The sequence below is a fragment of the Carcharhinus amblyrhynchos genome, chromosome 17, assembly GCF_965287045.1.
Source record: "Carcharhinus amblyrhynchos chromosome 17, sCarAmb.v2.hapA, whole genome shotgun sequence".
NCBI lineage: Eukaryota > Metazoa > Chordata > Chondrichthyes > Carcharhiniformes > Carcharhinidae > Carcharhinus > Carcharhinus amblyrhynchos.
The window spans coordinates 54,268,873-54,287,063 of record NC_137340.1 but is presented as its reverse complement, the minus strand read 5'-3'; the positions used below and the strand labels follow the sequence as shown (position 1 = coordinate 54,287,063).

At 42.5% G+C, this 18,191-nt stretch overlaps 1 protein-coding gene across 3 annotated transcripts in view; it reads right to left on the bottom strand.

The window, feature by feature from the left end:
• The window catches only part of oga (O-GlcNAcase), a 79,157-nt gene that overhangs the window by 9,714 nt on the left and 51,252 nt on the right, over window positions 1-18,191 (bottom strand). For all 3 annotated transcript variants that reach the window (XM_080205976.1, XM_080205974.1, XM_080205975.1), the window contains 4 exons: window positions 18,056-18,160; window positions 13,090-13,178; window positions 9,124-9,316; window positions 1,695-1,854 (listed from right to left, as the gene is read on the bottom strand). In XM_080205976.1, coding sequence (XP_080062102.1) covers window positions 1,695-1,854; window positions 9,124-9,316; window positions 13,090-13,178; window positions 18,056-18,160 — 547 coding nt within the window. The remainder of the gene's footprint in view (window positions 1-1,694; window positions 1,855-9,123; window positions 9,317-13,089; window positions 13,179-18,055; window positions 18,161-18,191) is intronic.

The window sequence follows — 18,191 nt, the reverse complement described above, 5'->3', positions numbered from 1 at the left end:
GGATAAATCCCATCTGGCCCAGGGGTCTTATCTATTTTTACACTTTCCAGAATTGCTAACACCTCTTTATGAGCCTCAATCCCATCTAGACTAATAGCCTAGACCTCAGTATTCTCTTCGATACTGTCTTTTTCCTGTGTGAATACTGACAAAAAAATATTCATTTAGCGCCTCTCCTATCTCTTTGGACTCCACGCATAACTTCCTACTGCTGTCCTTGATTGGTCCTAATCTTACCCTAGTCATTCTTTTATTCTTGAGATACCGATAGAAAGCTTTAGGGTTTTCCTTGATCCTACCTGCCAAAGACTTCTCATGTCCCCCCGGCTCTTCTTAGCTCTCTCTTTAGGTCCTTCCTGGCTAACTTGTAACTGTCAAGCGCCCAACTGAGCCTTCATGTCTCATCTTGACTTAAGTCTCCTTCTTCCTCTTCACACAAGATTCAACTTCTTTAGTGAACATACTTATCAAGGACATGCAGTAGCTGTTCCTTGAACAAGCTCCATATTTCAATTGTGCCCATCCCCTGCAGTTTCCTTCCACATCCTAAATCTCGCCTAATCGCATCATAATTTCCTTTCCCCCAGCTTTAACTTTTGCCCTGTGGTATATACCTATCCCTTTCCATCACTAAAGTAAACATAACCCAATTGTGGTCACTATCACTAAAGTGTTCACCTACATCCACATCTAATACCTGGTCTGGTTCATTACCCAGTATCAAATCCAATGTGGCCTGCCTACATACTGTTTCAGGAAACCCTCCTGCACACATTGGACAAAAACTGACCTATCTAACGTATTCGAACCATAGCTTTTCCAGTCAACATTTGTAAAGTAAAAGTCCCCTATAACAGCTACCCTGTTACTTTCGCTCCTATCCAGAATCATCTTTGCAATCCTTTCCTCTACATCTCTGGAACTTTTCAGAGGCCTATAGAAAACTCCCAACAGGGTGACCTCCTTTCGTGTTTCTACCCTCAGCCCATGCTATCTCAATGGATGAGTCCTCATCAAACGTCCTTTCTGCCACCGTAATACTGTCCTTGACTAACAATGCCACACCGCCCCCTCTTTTACTGCCTTCCCTGCTCTGACAAACATCTAAACCCTGGAACGTGCAACAACCATTCCTGTCCCTGCTCTATCCATGTCTCCAAAATGGCCACAACATAGAAGTCCCAGGTACCAACTCATGTTGCAACTTCACCCACCTTATTCCGGATGCTCCTCGCATTGAAGTAGACACACTTCAAACCACCTTCCTGCCTACTGGTACAGTCCTGCAACCTTGAAACCTTATTCATGACCTCACTACTCTCAACCTCCTGTAGACTGGAGCTATAATTCAGATTCCCATCCCCTTGCTGAATTAGTTTAAACCCTCCCAAAGAGCATTAGCAAATATTCCCCCCAAGGATATTGCTACCCCCTCTTCAGGTGTAGACCGTCCCGCTTGTACAAGTCCCACCTATCCCAGAATGACCCCCAATTATCCAGGTATCTGAATCCCTCTCGCCACGCGTTCAACTGCTCTCTCCCCCGATTCTTCTCCTTGCTAGTACGTGGCACGGGTAACAAACCAGAGATAACAACTGGTTTGATGCATTCCACATGATTCAGTGCATCGTTTGCGTCCAATAATTAGCTATCACTGATTTCTCTTCAGATAGGAATGCAAAACATTGACTTACCATTAGCTTTTAATGATGAAAGCAAGCAACCCATCATACTCTTAGCAACACTGGGATCTGTCACCTTGGAGTGAACATCCACTTTAATTAGTGAGGGGAAGGTGGCAAGGAAGCTTTCTGGCAGGCCTTGTTGCTCTTCATGGAAGCTCAGCATCATCTTCTACATGAAAACCAAAGATGAGTGACTCACAGACTTACTCATATATGACAATGTTCACTTAAGATGCAAAAGTTAAAAGACTTGCCTGTCCAACACAAAAAAAATCACATGGCACTGTTCAATGAGGAAATAGGAACACGCTGCCTGGGGAGGTGATGAGAGCAGATATGATAGCAGCATTTAAAGGGCAACAAGATGAACACAAGAATGGGATGGAAATGGAAGGATACAGATTCTAAGTGCATACCGTTTTAGTTTAGGCAGGTATCATGATCGGCACAGGCTTGGAGGGCCAGAAGGCCTGGTCCTGCGCTGTACTTTTTTGTTCTAGGAACTCTCCCACTGTCCTGGCCAACACTGATCCCTAGTGTCAAATCTGGTTATACAGCAGAGTTTCACAAGCAGCACTGAGGATATTTCCACCTTAAGCAGTAACTGTTCAGCTGGATTCATTCTTCTTGGAGCAATGAGTTTGAGGGCTATGAGGGGCTGCACTTTGACAGCATGAAAACTGCTATACAAATTTAAGCTCTTTCCCCTTACTGGCACTAGGTATGCCTGAATACTTAATGAGCATGGTGGCATTGTTGCCTCAGTACCAGGGGCTGGGGTTCAATTTTGGCCTCAGGTGATTATGTGAATTTGCATATTCTTTCCATGTCTACATGGTTTGCTGCATGGATTTCCTCCAACAGTCCAACGAAGTGCAAGTTAGGTGGATTTGGATTAGTCATGGCAAACGTGTGGGATTTTACGGATAAGGCGGATGGGAGGGCCTGGGGTAATGCCCTTTTGGAGAGTTGGTGCAGACTTGATAGGCCGAACGGCTTCCTTCTGTACTGTAGGGATTCTGTGGTAATCAATAAGAATGAGCCTCTTTATAGTTTTTAAAGATGAACTGGAAGGAACAAGGGGAATAAGAAGGAGAACGGGCGCTGAAAACAAATACTTGCTAAAAATTCTTACAGCAGATTAAATACTTATGAACTAGGAGTAGAAAACCAGTCAGCCCTAGCCTGCTCTGCCATTTAGCAAAATCGCTGCTGATCTTGATTATAAATTCAACTCCACATTCCCTTCTACCTCTGTAACCCTTGCTTATCATCTCTGCCTTAAGAATATTCAAAGGCTGTGCATCTGTTGCCTCTCCACATCGACTGTCAAATCCCATAAGGATCTTGTATGTTTCAAATCACTTTTCTAGACTCTGGTGGATACAAAACTAGTCTGTCCAACCTTTCCTCGTAAGCCCATTCTAGGTATTAAACTTTCTGAACTGCTTTTAATGCATTTACATTCTTCTTTAATAAAATCTCACTAATGCCCTGTATAATTGAAACATACTTTTGCCCAATGATTTGCTGCACCTGCATACTAACCTTTTGTAATTCGTGCAAAAGGTTCAATGGATTGTTAACTGTACAGCAAGATTCCCCAATGCAAACAGTGCCTTGTCCAAAATATCCCTCAATCAACATCACAAAAAAAATCATCTGTCATTATCACTTTGCTGATGGGAGTTTGCTGTGCACAAATAGGCTGACGTTTTTAAAGTTTATATATTAATGTCACAAGTAGGCTTAATTAGCACCGCAGTGATGTTACTGTGAAAATCTCCTAGTCGTCACTAGGAGCCTGTTCAGGTACACAGATTAAATCACTCTGGTCAATCTGCCTTGACCGCCAAGTGTATAATCTTAATAACAGTCAAATTCACCAACTGCACCCAATTGAATTTGGGAGTCTTTCATAAAGCATTCCAAGTCAGAAAAACACCTCAAAGTGCTTCACGGAAAAGGGGTGAGGAGAAAGAAAGGAGAAAGGTGTTAGCAAAGTCAGGGCAACACAAAGAAGTTTCCATTCTGGCTCTGATCTTCAGGTCGTCGTTGGTCTCTGGTATAGTACCGGAAGATTGGAGGATAGCGAATGTTGTCCCATTGTTTAAGAAGGGGAACAGAGACTTCCCCGGGAATTATAGACTGGTGAGTCTTACTTCTGTTGTGGGCAAGGTTTTAGAAAAAATTATTAGGGATAGGATTTATAGTTATTTGGAGAGTAATGAATTGATTGGAGGTAGTCAGCATGGTTTTGTAGCGGGTAGGTCGTGCCTTACTAACCTTATTGAGTTTTTTGAGAAAGTGACCAAAGAGGTGGATGGGGGTAAGGCAGTTGACGTGGTGTATATGGATTTTAGTAAGGCGTTTGATAAGGTTCACCATGGTAGGCTTCTGCAGAAAATGCAGATGTATGGGATTGAGGAGTCTAGGAAATTGGATCAGGAATTGGCTAGCAGATAGGAGACAGAGGGTGGTGGTTGATGGTAAATATTCGTCATGGAGTTTGGTTACGAGTGGTGTGCCTCAGGGATCTGTTTTGGGGCCACTGCTGTTTGTAATTTTTATTAATGATCTGGATGAGGGTATAGCTGGGTGGATTAGTAAATTTGCTGATGACACCAAAGTCGGAGGTGTGGTAGATAGTGAGGAAGGGTGTCATAGTTTGCAGGGAGACTTAGACAGGTTGCAGAGCTGGGCCGAGAGGTGGCGGATGGAGTTTAATGCAGAGAAGTGTGAGGTGATTCACTTTGGTAGGAATAACAGATGTGTTGAGTATAGGGCTAACGGGAGGACTTTGAATAGTGTGGATGAACAGAGGGATCTAGGTGTATGTGTACATAGATCCCTGAAAGTTGGGAATCAAGTAGATAAGGTTGTTAAGAAGGCATACGGTGTCTTGGCGTTTATTGGTAGGGGGATTGAATTTAGGAGTCGCAGCGTCATGTTGCAACTGTACACAACTCTGGTGCGGCCGCACTTGGATTACTGTGTGCAGTTCTGATCCCCACATTACAGGAAGGATGTGGAGGCTTCGGAGAGGGTGCAGAGGAGGTTTACCAGGATGTTGCCTGGTATGGAGGGGAGGTCCTATGAGGAGAGACTGAGGGATTTGGGGTTGTTTTCGCTAGAAAGAAGGCGGCTAAGAGGGGATCTTATTGAAACATATAAGATGATTAGAGGTTTAGATAGGGTGGACAGTGATAGCCTTTTTCCTCGGATGGAGAAAGCTAGCACGAGGGGGCATGTCTTTAAATTAAGGGGGGGTAGTTATAGGACGGATGTCGGGGTAGGTTCTTTACCCAGAGGGTGGTGAGGGATTGGAATGCCCTGCCTGCTGCAGTTGTAAATGCGCCTAGTTTGGGGGCGTTTAAGAGATCCGTGGATAGGTTTATGGACGAAAAGGGATTGGTTTAGATTAGTGGGTCATTGTTTTTTTTTAACTGGTCGGCGCAACATCGTGGGCCGAAGGGCCTGTTCTGCGCTGTAATGTTCTATGTTCTATTTGCACACAGTGCTGTTATATAGGGTTAGGTCACATAGGCCCACAGCATGGGACAAATACACCTCCTGCTATTAGATGTGGCAATAGCTCCGACCAGGAATCCTCCAGACTCAACACGTTAGTTTTGTTCTCGCTCCACAAATGCCGTCAGACCCAAGATATTTCTAGCATTTTCTATTTTTGTTGTGGAAGGAGGTTATTTTGTGATTATTTTTGACAAGTGCTCTGGCAATCTATGGACAACAAATCAGTCCCCTACTTCCATAATTGCAATACCTAATTTAGCCACGGAGCTGTCAGATTGTGGCCAAGCGTCAGGAATAAAATACTGAGTTACTTCGTGCAGGTAAAAATAAAGACTTACAAAAATACAGATTCAGTTTCGAATTCTCTGGATACGAGAATCAAAGTGCATTTTCTTGTGCCAGGATTGAGATAATAGAAGTCATAGCATCGTAGAAACCCTACAGTACAGAAAGAGGCCATTCGGCCCTTCGAGTTTGCACCCACCACAATCCCACCCAGGCCCCATCCCCCTATCCCTATATATTTTACCCACTAATCCCTCTAAACAATACATCCCAGGACACTAAGGGGCATTTTTAGCATGGCCAATCAACCTAACCCGCACATCTTTACAACATAAGAACATAAGAAATAAGAGCAGGAGTAGGCCATCTAGCCCTTTGAGCCTGCCCCGCCATTCAACAAGATCATGGCTGATCTGAAGTGGATCAGTTCCACTTCGTTTTCTCCCCATAACCCTTAATTCCCTCGTCTACCAGAAATCTATCTACCCATGACTTAAATATATTCAGCGAGGTAGCCTCCACCAATTCAATGGGCAGAGAATTCCAGAGACTCACCATCCTTTGAGTGAAAAAGTTCCTCCTCAACTCTGTTCTAAACTGTCCCCCCCCTTATTTTGAGGCTGTGCCCTCTAGTCCTGCTATCCTTTCGAAGCAGGAAGAATCTCTCTACCTCTACCCTATCTAGCCCCTTCATTATCTTATATGTCTCTATAAGATTCCCCCTCAGCCTTCTAAACTCCAACAAATACAGATCCAGTCTATTTAATCTCTCCTCATAGGCTAACCGCCTCTTCTCCGTATCAGCCTAGTGAATCTTCACTGCACTCCTTCCAAGGGCAATATATCCTTTCGCAAATGCGGCAACCAAAACTGCACACAGTACTCCAGTTGCGACCTCACCAGGGCCCTGTACAGATGCAGCAAGACCTCCTTGCTTTTATATTCTACCCCCCCCTCGCTATAAAGGCCAACATTCCATTTGCCTTCTTTATCACCAGCTGCACCTGCAGACTGGGTTTTTGCAACTCGTGTACAAGGACCCCCAGGTCCCTCTGCACCATAACATGCTGCAGTTTTTTGCCTTTTAAATAATAATCCCTCCTATGATTATTTCTACTAAAGTGGATAACATCACATTTGCTAACATTACACTCCATCTACCAGGTCCTCGCCCACTCACTCAGCCTACCAGATCTCTGCAGACTCTCCACACCAAGCAATTTGCTTTTCCACTCATCTTCGTATCATCAGCAAATTTCGTTACCCTACACTCAGCCCCCTCCTCCAGATCGTCTATGTAAATGGTAAACAGTTGAGGCCCCAGCACAGATCCCTGCGGCACTCCACTAGTCACCAACTGCCAACCAGAATTGCACCCATTGATTCCAACTCTCTGCTTCCTTTTAGACAACCAATCCTCTATCCACAGTAACCCCCAACTTCATGCACCCTAACCTTTTGTGAGGCACCTTATCAAACACCTTCTGGAAATCTATAAACACCACATCCACCGGTTCCCCTCTGTCTACCACACTAGTCACATCCTCATAGAAATCCAATAAATTTGTCAAACACGACTTCCCCTTCACAAATCCGTGCTGTGTCTGTGTGATCAAACCGTTCTTTTCTAGGTGTCTCGCTATTTCTTCTTTGATGACGGATTCTAGCATTTTTCCAGCTACGGACGTTAAACTAACCGGCCTATAATTCCCTGCCTTTTGTCTGCTACCTTTTTTTAAACAGCGGTGTAACAGTAGCCATTTTCCAATCTTCTGGCACTTCCCCAGAGTGCAGTGAAATTTGATAAATAATTACTAAGGCATCCACTATCATCTCTGCCATTTCTTTCAGAACCCTGGGATGCATTCCATCCGGTCCCGGGGACTTGTCTACCTTCAGTCCCACTAATCTATCAAGCACTACCTCTCTAGTGACAGTAATTGCATTAAAGACCTCATCTCCTACCATCCTTCTATCTTTAATATTCGGCAAGCTATTTGTGTCCTCCTCCGTGAAGGCTAACACAAAAAAATTTATTTAAAGCCTCAGCCATTTCCTCGTCACCCACCGCTAAATCCACCCTCTCATCCTCCAAGGGTCCAACATTCACTCTAGACAGTCTCCTCCTCTTTATATATTTGTAAAAACTTTTACTGTCATTTTTTATATTTAGAGCTAGTTTAGCTTCATATGGCTGGTTATCTCTTCTCTTACGGTCCTTCTTTACCATTGGAATATATTTCTACTGAGTTCCGAAAAAGATCTCCTTAAAAATCCTCCACTGTTCCTCAGCCATCCTACCAACCAATCCGCACCCCCAATCTACATTCGCCAATTCCGCCCTTATCTCATCATACTCCCCTCTGTTCAAACAGAGGACACAGGTTCGAGACCCTACTTTCTCATCCTCCATCTGCATCAGAAATTCAACCATACTATGATCACTCATCCCAACAGGATCCCTCACAAGAAGATTCCTAATTCTACCTGCCTCGTTACACGGTATCGGATCTAAGACGCTCGCTCCCTCGTAGGTTCCGTTACATACTGTTCAAGGAAACTATCCCAACAGCATTCCAAGAACTCTTCCTCAAATCCACCGTGTCCGGCTTGGGTCAACCAATCAATATGCAGATTATAATCCCCCATAATTATCGCCGTTCCGTTTCTGCACGCATCAATTATTTGTTTGTTTATAGCCCGCCCCACCTCAAAGTTATTATTTGGGGGCCTATAGACCACACCCACCAGGGTCTTTCTCCCCTTACTATTCCTTATCTCCACCCACAACGATTCCACGTTTTGCTCTTTGGAGCCTACATCTTCTCTTACTACCACCCTGATATTATCCTTTATTAACAGAGCTACCCCACTTCCTTTTTCCTCCTGCCTATCCTTCCTAAACGCCTGATACCCCTGGATATTCAGTTCCCAGTCCCGGTCACCCCGCAACCACATTTCCGTAATGGCCATTAGATCATACCCATTTGTGCTGACTTGCGCCATCAGCTCATTTACTTTGTTCTGAATGCTTTGTGCATTCAGGTAAAATGTCTTTATACCAGCCTTTATCTGGACCTTATTTGTAGAAACGCTACTAACCTCTCTCATGCCCCTTACTCCTTTAATTAGTGGAACATCCTCAACATTAACCTGCATACATACTCTCTCCTTTACTTTAGGTTTTGTTATTTCCCCCACCCACTAATTAGTTTAAAGCCCTATCTACAGTCCTAGTTATACAATTCACCAGGACTGTGGTCCCAGCATGATTCAGACGAAGACCATCCCACCTGCCCCAATACTGGTGCTAGTGCCCCATAAATTCAAACCCATTTCTCCTACACCAATCCTTGAGCCACGCATTCATCTCCTTAATCGTATTTACCCTGCACCAATTTGGACTGTGGGAGGAAACCGGAGCGCCCAGAGGAAACCCACGCAGACACGAGGATAATGTGCAAACTCTACACAGACAGTGACCCAAGCTTGGAATCAAACCCAGGTCCCTGGAACTGTGAAGCAGCAATGTTAACCACTGTGCTGCCCCATTAAGATTCTCTTAAAACCACACATGGAATTTACAGTAAATGCAAAGCCAGTTATTCTGAGAGAATACCTGCTCTTCTGAAAGGTCCTTACTCGCCTCTGGTTTCATATACTTCTCCCGCATAGCGGGTATCCAGGAGACTTTGCACTTTGTACAAAATGGTTTCACGTCCACAGTTCCAAGGGCATAACCACATACACTGCCTTCATCCTCTAACACGAAGCAGTAATCCGGGCTCAGTGTCAGAAGACCTCCCACCAAACTGCAAACACAACAAAAATAGCACTTACACTAAAAAAAAAATACAGATACAAAGCAACCAAATCATATTGAAACTTTAACTTCGTCAAGGTACGGAAAAACTTAGATATTCTTGCTGTAATACACCCAATCCTGCGAAGTACCAGTTCACAGGGATAGACAATCTTTCTCTGGAAGCTTGCCTGAGAAATGTCAATCCATTTGACAATGGTGCTTATAACAGACAAAACAGCCGTTCTCATTTGGCACCCTCTGCATGTATACTGCATAGCAGAAATCCCTGGCAGTTTTATCCCCTTTATAATCAGGCAATTGACACTAATTGTGGCAATCATGTTGCCATCTAATTAAAACAAAGCTTTTTTTTGTACAAAGTGGCTTCCTCTAGAACATCAGGTAAACATTGTAGGGCAGTGGTTATGTAACTGGATTGGTTACACAGTTGAGAATTCAAATCGCAGCATAAGACAAAATGTAAAATTCTGGTAATTTGTAGATCAATGTCAGCTCTGGCGATCAGGGTCATCTAGGCACGAAACGTTGGCTGTATTCTCTCTCCACAGATGCTGTTACACCAGCTGACATTTTCCAGCATTTTCTGTTTTTGTTTCAGCAAATGACTTCTCTGGTTCATTAATGTCCTACTGGGAAGAGAACCTACTGCCCCGACCTGGGTCTCATACTGACTCCAGCCTAAATATAGAAGATTAACTTGATGCTTTCAAGGGATAGGAATCGGCAATAAATACGACATTACCAGTTAGAAAAACTGGCATTAAATGAACAAGTATGTTTCTCTGGTTGCACAGTACACAAGCAGCTCATTCACAATGAGAAAAGTAAGCTTCAAACTTGAATTCCAGACTGCTTGGATTGATCTTCAGATTTTCAATATGCATGGAGTGCAGTGGGGGCAGTGAGCTCAGTTGGCTAGTAAGTGTTTCAGAACAATGTCAACAATTCCCATTCGGGCAGAGGTAGACTGGGACCTGCATCCTTGCCCTATCAGGGTGTGAAAAAGCAACAGTAAACTGGCACAGACAAAAGCCACAAAGAAAATGACTCAGGGGTGAAGCTTCAGCAAGTAATAAGCCAAGGAGTTGCCTTTGGGTAGATCACAGGAAGTGCAGTCTTTGAATCTGTACAACTGCAGCTAAACTTATCTGAGCTGGAGTCTTCATTGGTGCCTGCAATAATCCTATATGAAATTAATTCTCTAGCCGCTTCATCCCAATTCCTGTATAAAGTTACCCTTAACTTGACAAATAAAACTGACAGCTGGGTTTTTATCTTTTCTTTATTCAAAGGATCATGGGTGTCACTGACAAGGCCTGCAACATCACCTATCCTCAGCTGCCCTTCAAAAGGTGGTGGTGATGCGTTTTCTTGAATGCAACAGGGCCACACGCCAGAACCAAGCAGGGGGCGGGGGGTGCACTCCAGAAGGCAGTTAATTAAGCACATCGCTGAGGATCTGAAGTCACAGCTGACTTTGTAAGTGCAACAGATTTCCTCCCCTAAATGACATCAGTGAATCAGGTGGGTGTTTACAACAATCTAATAGTCTGTCACTTAATCGATTCTAGTTTTTAATTCCAGATCAATTCTGTTGAATTAAAAATATCCAGCTGCTTTGATGTGATGCCCATATCTCTTGATTATTAGACTGAGTTGTTGAATTATTAGTGCAGTAACATAACCACAATGTTACCATCCTTCAAATGTAAGTACAGTAAGAAGTCTCGCAACACCAGGTTAAAGTCCAACCAGTTTATTTGATAGTAATCCCACAAGCTTTCGGAATCGCTGTTCCTTCGTCAGGTGTGTGGAAGGTTCTGATCAGAGAAGGGTGTATGAAGTCACACAGTTTACAGAATACTGGTTAGAATGCAAGTCTTTACAGTTAACCTGCTATTCAAGTCTTAAGATGCAGATTATGTGAGTGGAGGTAGTATTAGCATAGGTTAAAGAGATGTGTATTGTCAGACTTCTTACTGTGCCTACCCCAGTCCAACGCCAGCATCTCTACATCATGACTACCAAATGTAAACGCCAGTGGCTCCCTTCATTTTCCATCATATTACATTAATTCAGATTAACAGATCTGCCCACGTTCTCCTACATTCTGAATTATTTTTTAAAAAGCCAAGATCAATGTTCATGGGATGTAGGCAATTAACAACAACCAGAATTTATTACCCGCCCCAAGCTGCCCTTGAGCAGGTGATGGCAAGTCATCTTCTTGAACTGTCTGCAGACCTTGTTCTTCCATGTGGAAGAGACTGTGGGCTTGGAAGGTGCCAAAGAGAGCTTGATGAGATGCTGCAGTCCATCTTGTAAATGATACACACCTCAGCCACAGTGCACTAGCGCTGGAGGAAGTGGATGAAGTGCTGATCAAGCAAACTACTTTGTCCTAGGTAGAATCAAGCTTTGAGTGTTGTTGGAACTGCACTCAGAGCAAGTGGGCAGGATTTCTTCACACTCCTGAACTGGACAAGCTTCAGGGAGTCAGGAAGTGTTCATCACAAAACTTCCAGCCTCTGACCTGCTCCTGTAGCACAATATTTGTATAGATGGTCAAACTGCATTTCTGATCAATGGTCACCCCAAGAATGTTGATGGCAACATCAATGGATGTCAAGAGAAAATGATTATTTTCCTCAAAATCATCATTGCTTAGAACTTGTCTGGCAGGAATATTACTTGCTACTTCTCAGCCAAGCCTGAAAGCTTCCCAGGTCATGGTGCATGTGGGCATGAACTGCATCATTATCTGGAGAGTCGCTAATAAACATTTGTACAATCAGCAAACATACCTCCCTTGCAGTAGGAAGAAAGGTCATCGATGAAGCAGCTGAAACTGGTTGGACCCTCAGACGTTTCCATCAGGAGCTCTTGCAGCAATGTCAGGGGGCTGAGATGATTGACTTCCAAAAACCACAATCATTTCTGTGCTAGGAATGACTCCAACTAGTGGAGTGTCCACATCCCAACAAATTCCCACCGACTTGATGGAATGCACAAGGATGTGGAGAAGTTGGGTTGTCCTCTTTACAGAAGAAGTTGATAGCAGTTTAAAATCACGAGGGCTCTGGACAAAAGAGAGAGAAACTGCTCCCGGTAGCAGAAGGTCAAGAAGCAGAGGGCATCAATTTATGGTGATTAGCCAAAGATCAATGACGATGCGAGGAAAAGTTTCTTCTAATGCAGCAAATGGTTCAATCTGGAATACACAGCCTGTGTGTGTGGCACCTGAACAGATTAAATTTGCAGAGCAACAGAAAAAGGGCAGGATTCACAGAGTTGTTCTTGAGAGCAGCATGGACATGATGGGCTGAAAGGCTCCTTCTGGGCTTTAATCCATCCTGTGATTTCAATTCAACAAGGGCCATTTAATACCACATGTTATCAATTGCGGTCTCAAGGTCACTCTCACCTCAGGAATTCAGCTCCTTTGTACATGTTTGGAGAAAGATTGTAATGAGGCCTGAAGTTGAGTGGTCCTAGCAGAATCCAATCTGAGCATTGGTAAACCGCTAATTGATGTGTTGAGTGATGTTTGATAGCTGCATTGACAACCTCTTAAATCAGTTTGATGATAATGATTGAGAGTGGGTTGATGGGGCACTAACTGGCCAGATTAGATTTGTTTTGTCTTTTGTGGAGCTGGGGACGTGCACTTATGGAACAAGATCCCAACAGAAGCGAAACTGCAAACAAAACAGGAACAGAAAACAGGTAGCCCTGTCCACCCACCCACAATACACTCACCTGTCACCAATGATATCTGGTTGATAAGACATTGAGTCACCATCCATTTCATCATCATACATCTCCTTACAGATCTTGTACACGGAAGCCTGTAGATAAAGCAAATCTGCTAATACTGGACACTTCTATACATCAGGTACACATTAATAAAGTAAAACTGTTCCTGATAAAATACACATTACACCTTGGGATTTCTGCTGATCTAAATATTCAGGAACCACGAGCCATATCTTTGGTGATTTAAGGAAACAGCCTACAATACTTATTCAACTACCAGCAATCAAGTTGTGCTGTGATGGAATGGGAGCTTCTGGTGAGACCAACCAAACATTCTTTACATTTGAATTACCAAAATATAGAGCCTACCAAGAAATACATTGCCTTTAAGTAAGCTGCTATAAGAATACCCAACAAGCCAACATCAAGTATAACTTAAATAAAAGTTACATTGAAGGGCAGAAATAAACTAAATCTAAACTTCCTCTGCTCTTTACAAGTACTGATCTGTCAAACAACAGCATATTTACTGAAGGCACATAACACCTTTGTAAATACTATGGGCAAGCTTTATAGTGCCTTAAATAGCAGCAACAATCCAGGTCAGGATTAACTTGCATCCAATGGAGTGATGGAGGAAATATAAAGCAAAGTCTCATGAAAAGCTGGCTGCAGAGTGAAGAGAATAATCTGCAAAATTTCAATTAATGCAACAGGTAATAATGCTGCATTTATTTTGTAATTATAAATTCAGAGTTCCAGTGACAGAAACACCTGGGAATAATTTGCAGTGCAGACAAATCTGTCCTTTTCCATACAGATATGGTAAAATTGTCTCAGCACGTGTCCAGCTGAAATGCAGATATCATTTAGCACTGTCCAAGAACCAAAGACTGGAGTTCATCCAGGAGATTACAAAGCTAAAAAGATCAGGAGGGGTCCAGCTTCAGTCCTGGTCTTTGTTGAGTTAGTCTCAGCCACAGCTGTAATAAGGACATCATAATTCAGCTCACTCTCTTTGTTTATGGGAAAAAAGAAGGAAGCTCAAAAATTGGCTCTGGCTCTTTAGTGAATTAAAGTGTTTGTGCCAATGTACATATACCAGATGAGAAAATGACCAAGCATCGCTAAAGAGCCGATATTCATCATGCACAAATTATACTACAAACAATGGTCAGTTTGGAAAGCAAGATTTACATTAATGTAGCATTTTTCATAACCACCAGATATTTGAATGGCCCTAAAAGGCAATCAGGTACTGTCATCACTGTTGCAATGTTGGAAAGTTGTGCACAGCACACTCCCATACAATGTAATAACGACCTCATTGCTTTTTGATGTTTGCCAAGATACCATAATGCCCACATCTATTAACACACACAAGCACAGATTCAATGCTCTGCACGAGAACTGAGCAGGAGGGAAGAACTCCATGGTCCTACTGCAGTCTGAAATTTTGTAAAGGGTGAATATAGAAACATTAATACAAAGTCAATATAAAACTTCCAACTATTCAAACTGATAGGCAGTGACTTTCAGTTTGCAGTCTACACAACCAAAATAAATCACCTCACCCCTTTGCAGCATAACCTATAGGAAGGTAGACGGGATTAAGGAGCAGTGTCCTACAATGCTTTGGTGTACGAGCTAATCCATTCGATGTCAAACATTGCAGAATGAAATTGTCACACAATCCCTCAAGTGCAGAAGGAGGCCATTCAGATCATTGGAACTGCACCGACTACAATCCCACCCAGGCCTTATCCCTGTCATTCTACATATTTATCCTGTTGATGTACTCTGACGCTAAGGAGCAATTTAGCATAACAATCAACCTAATCCATCTTTGGATTGTGGGGGGAAACTGGAGCACCTGGAGGAAATCCATGCAGACAGGGAAAACGTGCAAACTCCCCAGTGACGTGGGGCCAGAATTGAACCCAGATCTCTGGCTCTGTAAGGCAGCAGTGGTAATCACTGTGGCATCCTTGTATCCAAGTGTGTCTCTCATAAAAAACAGCCTCAAGTTAGAGGACTCAGGATGGCATTTTCAAGCAATTATAGTCCATTTTCTTGTGAATGGTTACAGATTCACCATTGGTTTGTACAATCCAAGAAACGCAGATGTTGAGTCGTGATTGACATGACGACTTTGGTCTGCATTAAGGATGACAAAATTGCAAGAAATCCATCCCCACTAAGCAAGCACAGAAGGGATATTTAAAAAGAACAATGGTATTTAGTGAAACAGAATCCCAAAACTGACCATGATTGAGTTATGAGGCCATTATGACAATGCAATTAAGTGAAAAAGCAGCTCTACTAGATAATGAATTTTTCTATTCAAGACCAAGTACATTTGTCATAGGATGACTGGGAAGTGATAAATTAAAGCCAATATAAACAAATGCTAAACTTGATCTCAAATTTTGATTCACAAATTCTTTTGACACAATTATACAGCTTCTGGTGTGAGGCCTTTACCTGACTCACATCAAGCAATTGAGGAGGACAGCGAGATAACATCAATATTGAACAGATTGGATAATCTTCAACTCATTCCTGGTGCCCACATGAAAATTAAGTACATTTAGAGCACATCTTGAGCTTGTATCACCAGCTGAAGCAATACAAAAAATTGCCAAATTTGAATCGCATGATGGCTACAATCTTACATGCTAATTAATTTTAGAAGAGTATTAAGATTATACTACAAACAGCACAATGAGCTTGGCTTATTTTAAAAGAATGCAGAGTATTAGCTAGAATTTGTTCACCACAGGTCAAATAATCTCCCAACTGAAACAAATAATGCACTTATTGACACTGCAAAAAAAAATGGAAAATTGCTCAAATGTCATGAGCTACAGGGATCATGGAATGTCATTTCAAGGCAGAGGGCTAGTTAAAACTATGCTGTATAACATTGGTATAACACCCTGATTTATCTTTGCAGAGCAAAGAAGCCAGCATAATTGTTTACCAGGCTCAATGGATTGCCTATCAAACATGCTCACTTAAATCTGACTCAAGGGGCAACATTGCCATTTTCCTCTTTGCGTTGATTTGGTATTGCTTCAATGAAACGGAGGAAACCAATTTATCTGTATGCAGTGCTATTCATACATTCTATGATCCAGTAAAGCAGCAATCTACACAAGATTAGGGAACAGCGACCAGCAACACCTTTTACTGGATCTGAGTCCACGATACTCCCATACTTTGTCAGAAGAACTGAAGTAACCTTCAAAAACCTCTCAAATGGAAAATAGCCTCGAGTAATTGAGAGCTGGATGAATTTTTAATCAAATGAATAAACCTCCAAGACCATCTCCCTGCTCCCTATTCAAGAAACACCAAGAGTTGACTTTTGACCAGTAATAACAGCAAACTCAAGGAACCAAATGCTATTTAGGGTCTTTTAGAAGCCAGTGCCAGAATGTTGGCACTTAATTGCAGCCAAAAATATATTCTAAAGTTACCCCGCTCAACTCCAAGCCAGTTAATTTACTGGCACAAAGAGCTGAATCACAACAGGTCGATTCTTAAAAGAATGCCGAAGTATTTGCAATACTCAAACAGATGTCCAAAATCCAACATCTAGAGACCAACCCACAGAAGTGATTTCAACAGAAGTGGGTATGTGGATAGGGACCAGAGTCATGAGCAAGACCAAGGTCTCAAGTATTGGAAGCATGATTGTAGCTGTCCAGTCTGATATCAAACTTACCAAGTAAATTCATATCAGTGATGGTTCCTGTCTGCATGATACCCTGGAGGACAAATCCTTCATCCCATAGCATCCCAGGTTCCCAGATTTCTTTAACTGAAAAGATCAGGCTATCACTACTGCAGCCATGCAAGTAGTAGCTGATCCACTTGTCCTTTTTCAGGCAGAGAGTCTGAAGTCACGTCAAAGCAATTCGTCAGATTTTGCTCCTTTCCAAAATAGGAGTCAAGGTTAACCATATTCACCAAGGTTATTCACAAGGTTAACCAAATTCACTTGATAAACCAAAACAAAGCAGTCTCAAATAAGCCACAGCATTTCAGGAGCCTCCCCTCCAGCTTGCAGATCAAGACTATTCCTGATGTTTAGCAAACAGAAGGAAGCTTTATGGTTTAGTGCATCTGTGGCAGTCTTGGTTGAAGAAATAAAACATTAATCCTCATTTTATCACAGTTCCTTCGCAGTCATTGGATCAAAATCTGGGAATTCTTTCCCTAATGGCATTATGGGTCAACCCACAGCACATGAATTGCAACAATCAAGACTGCAGCTCATCACCACCTTCTCCAGGATAACTAGGGATGGGCAATAAATGCTGACCAGCCAGAGTCGTCTATGTCCCATGAATGAATAAAAAAAAAAGATTTTCCCCCATTTCTGCACCTTCTACTGCTTCAAATGGGTTCAGCAAGGAAGGCAAAACAAAAACATTAGTATCCCAACTCCGGATTTAGCAACCAATGCTGAAGGAAGTCTGAGTTTGAAGGGTAACTTGAGATTCTGGGATTACTTTCACTGTGAGAGATGGCTAAGAGAACAAAGTTGCTGAAACTATGAGGCATTAGGATGTTCTGAAGACTATAATGAAACAACAGCTGCTGGGAGATGGCAGCAATAAGAGAGTTACAGATTTAAAAGTACTACTAAGACGGCAAGAAAAAACATTAGGAGAAAGTTCTTTACACAAAATGTTGTCTTAGCAAAGACTCCATCGCGTCAATAACAGTTTCCTTGGCTACAAACCTCAACAGTTCCACAAGAGGAACCTGACCCAAGAGTAACCATAAATACTAAGCTGTAACTGACTCCAACTTTCACAATATTGGAGGTGGAGAGGGACATTGCAACAGGATTAAAGTTTACACTCTGTCCTGGTTTATGTTAGCAGACAAAACTAGACATCAAAATTGAGAGCACTCCAAAAGCAATTTTACAAAGGTGCATAGTTAGTAAACTTACCTCATCTTTTGGAAAGTACGGCCTGATTGTGTACACTTTTGAGGTGGGCATAGGTGGTGGTGGCTGGTAGAAGAGATCGTTTGCCCCCTCAATTGGCAACAAACGCTGTGAAGAACAAACAACTTAGTCAGTACAG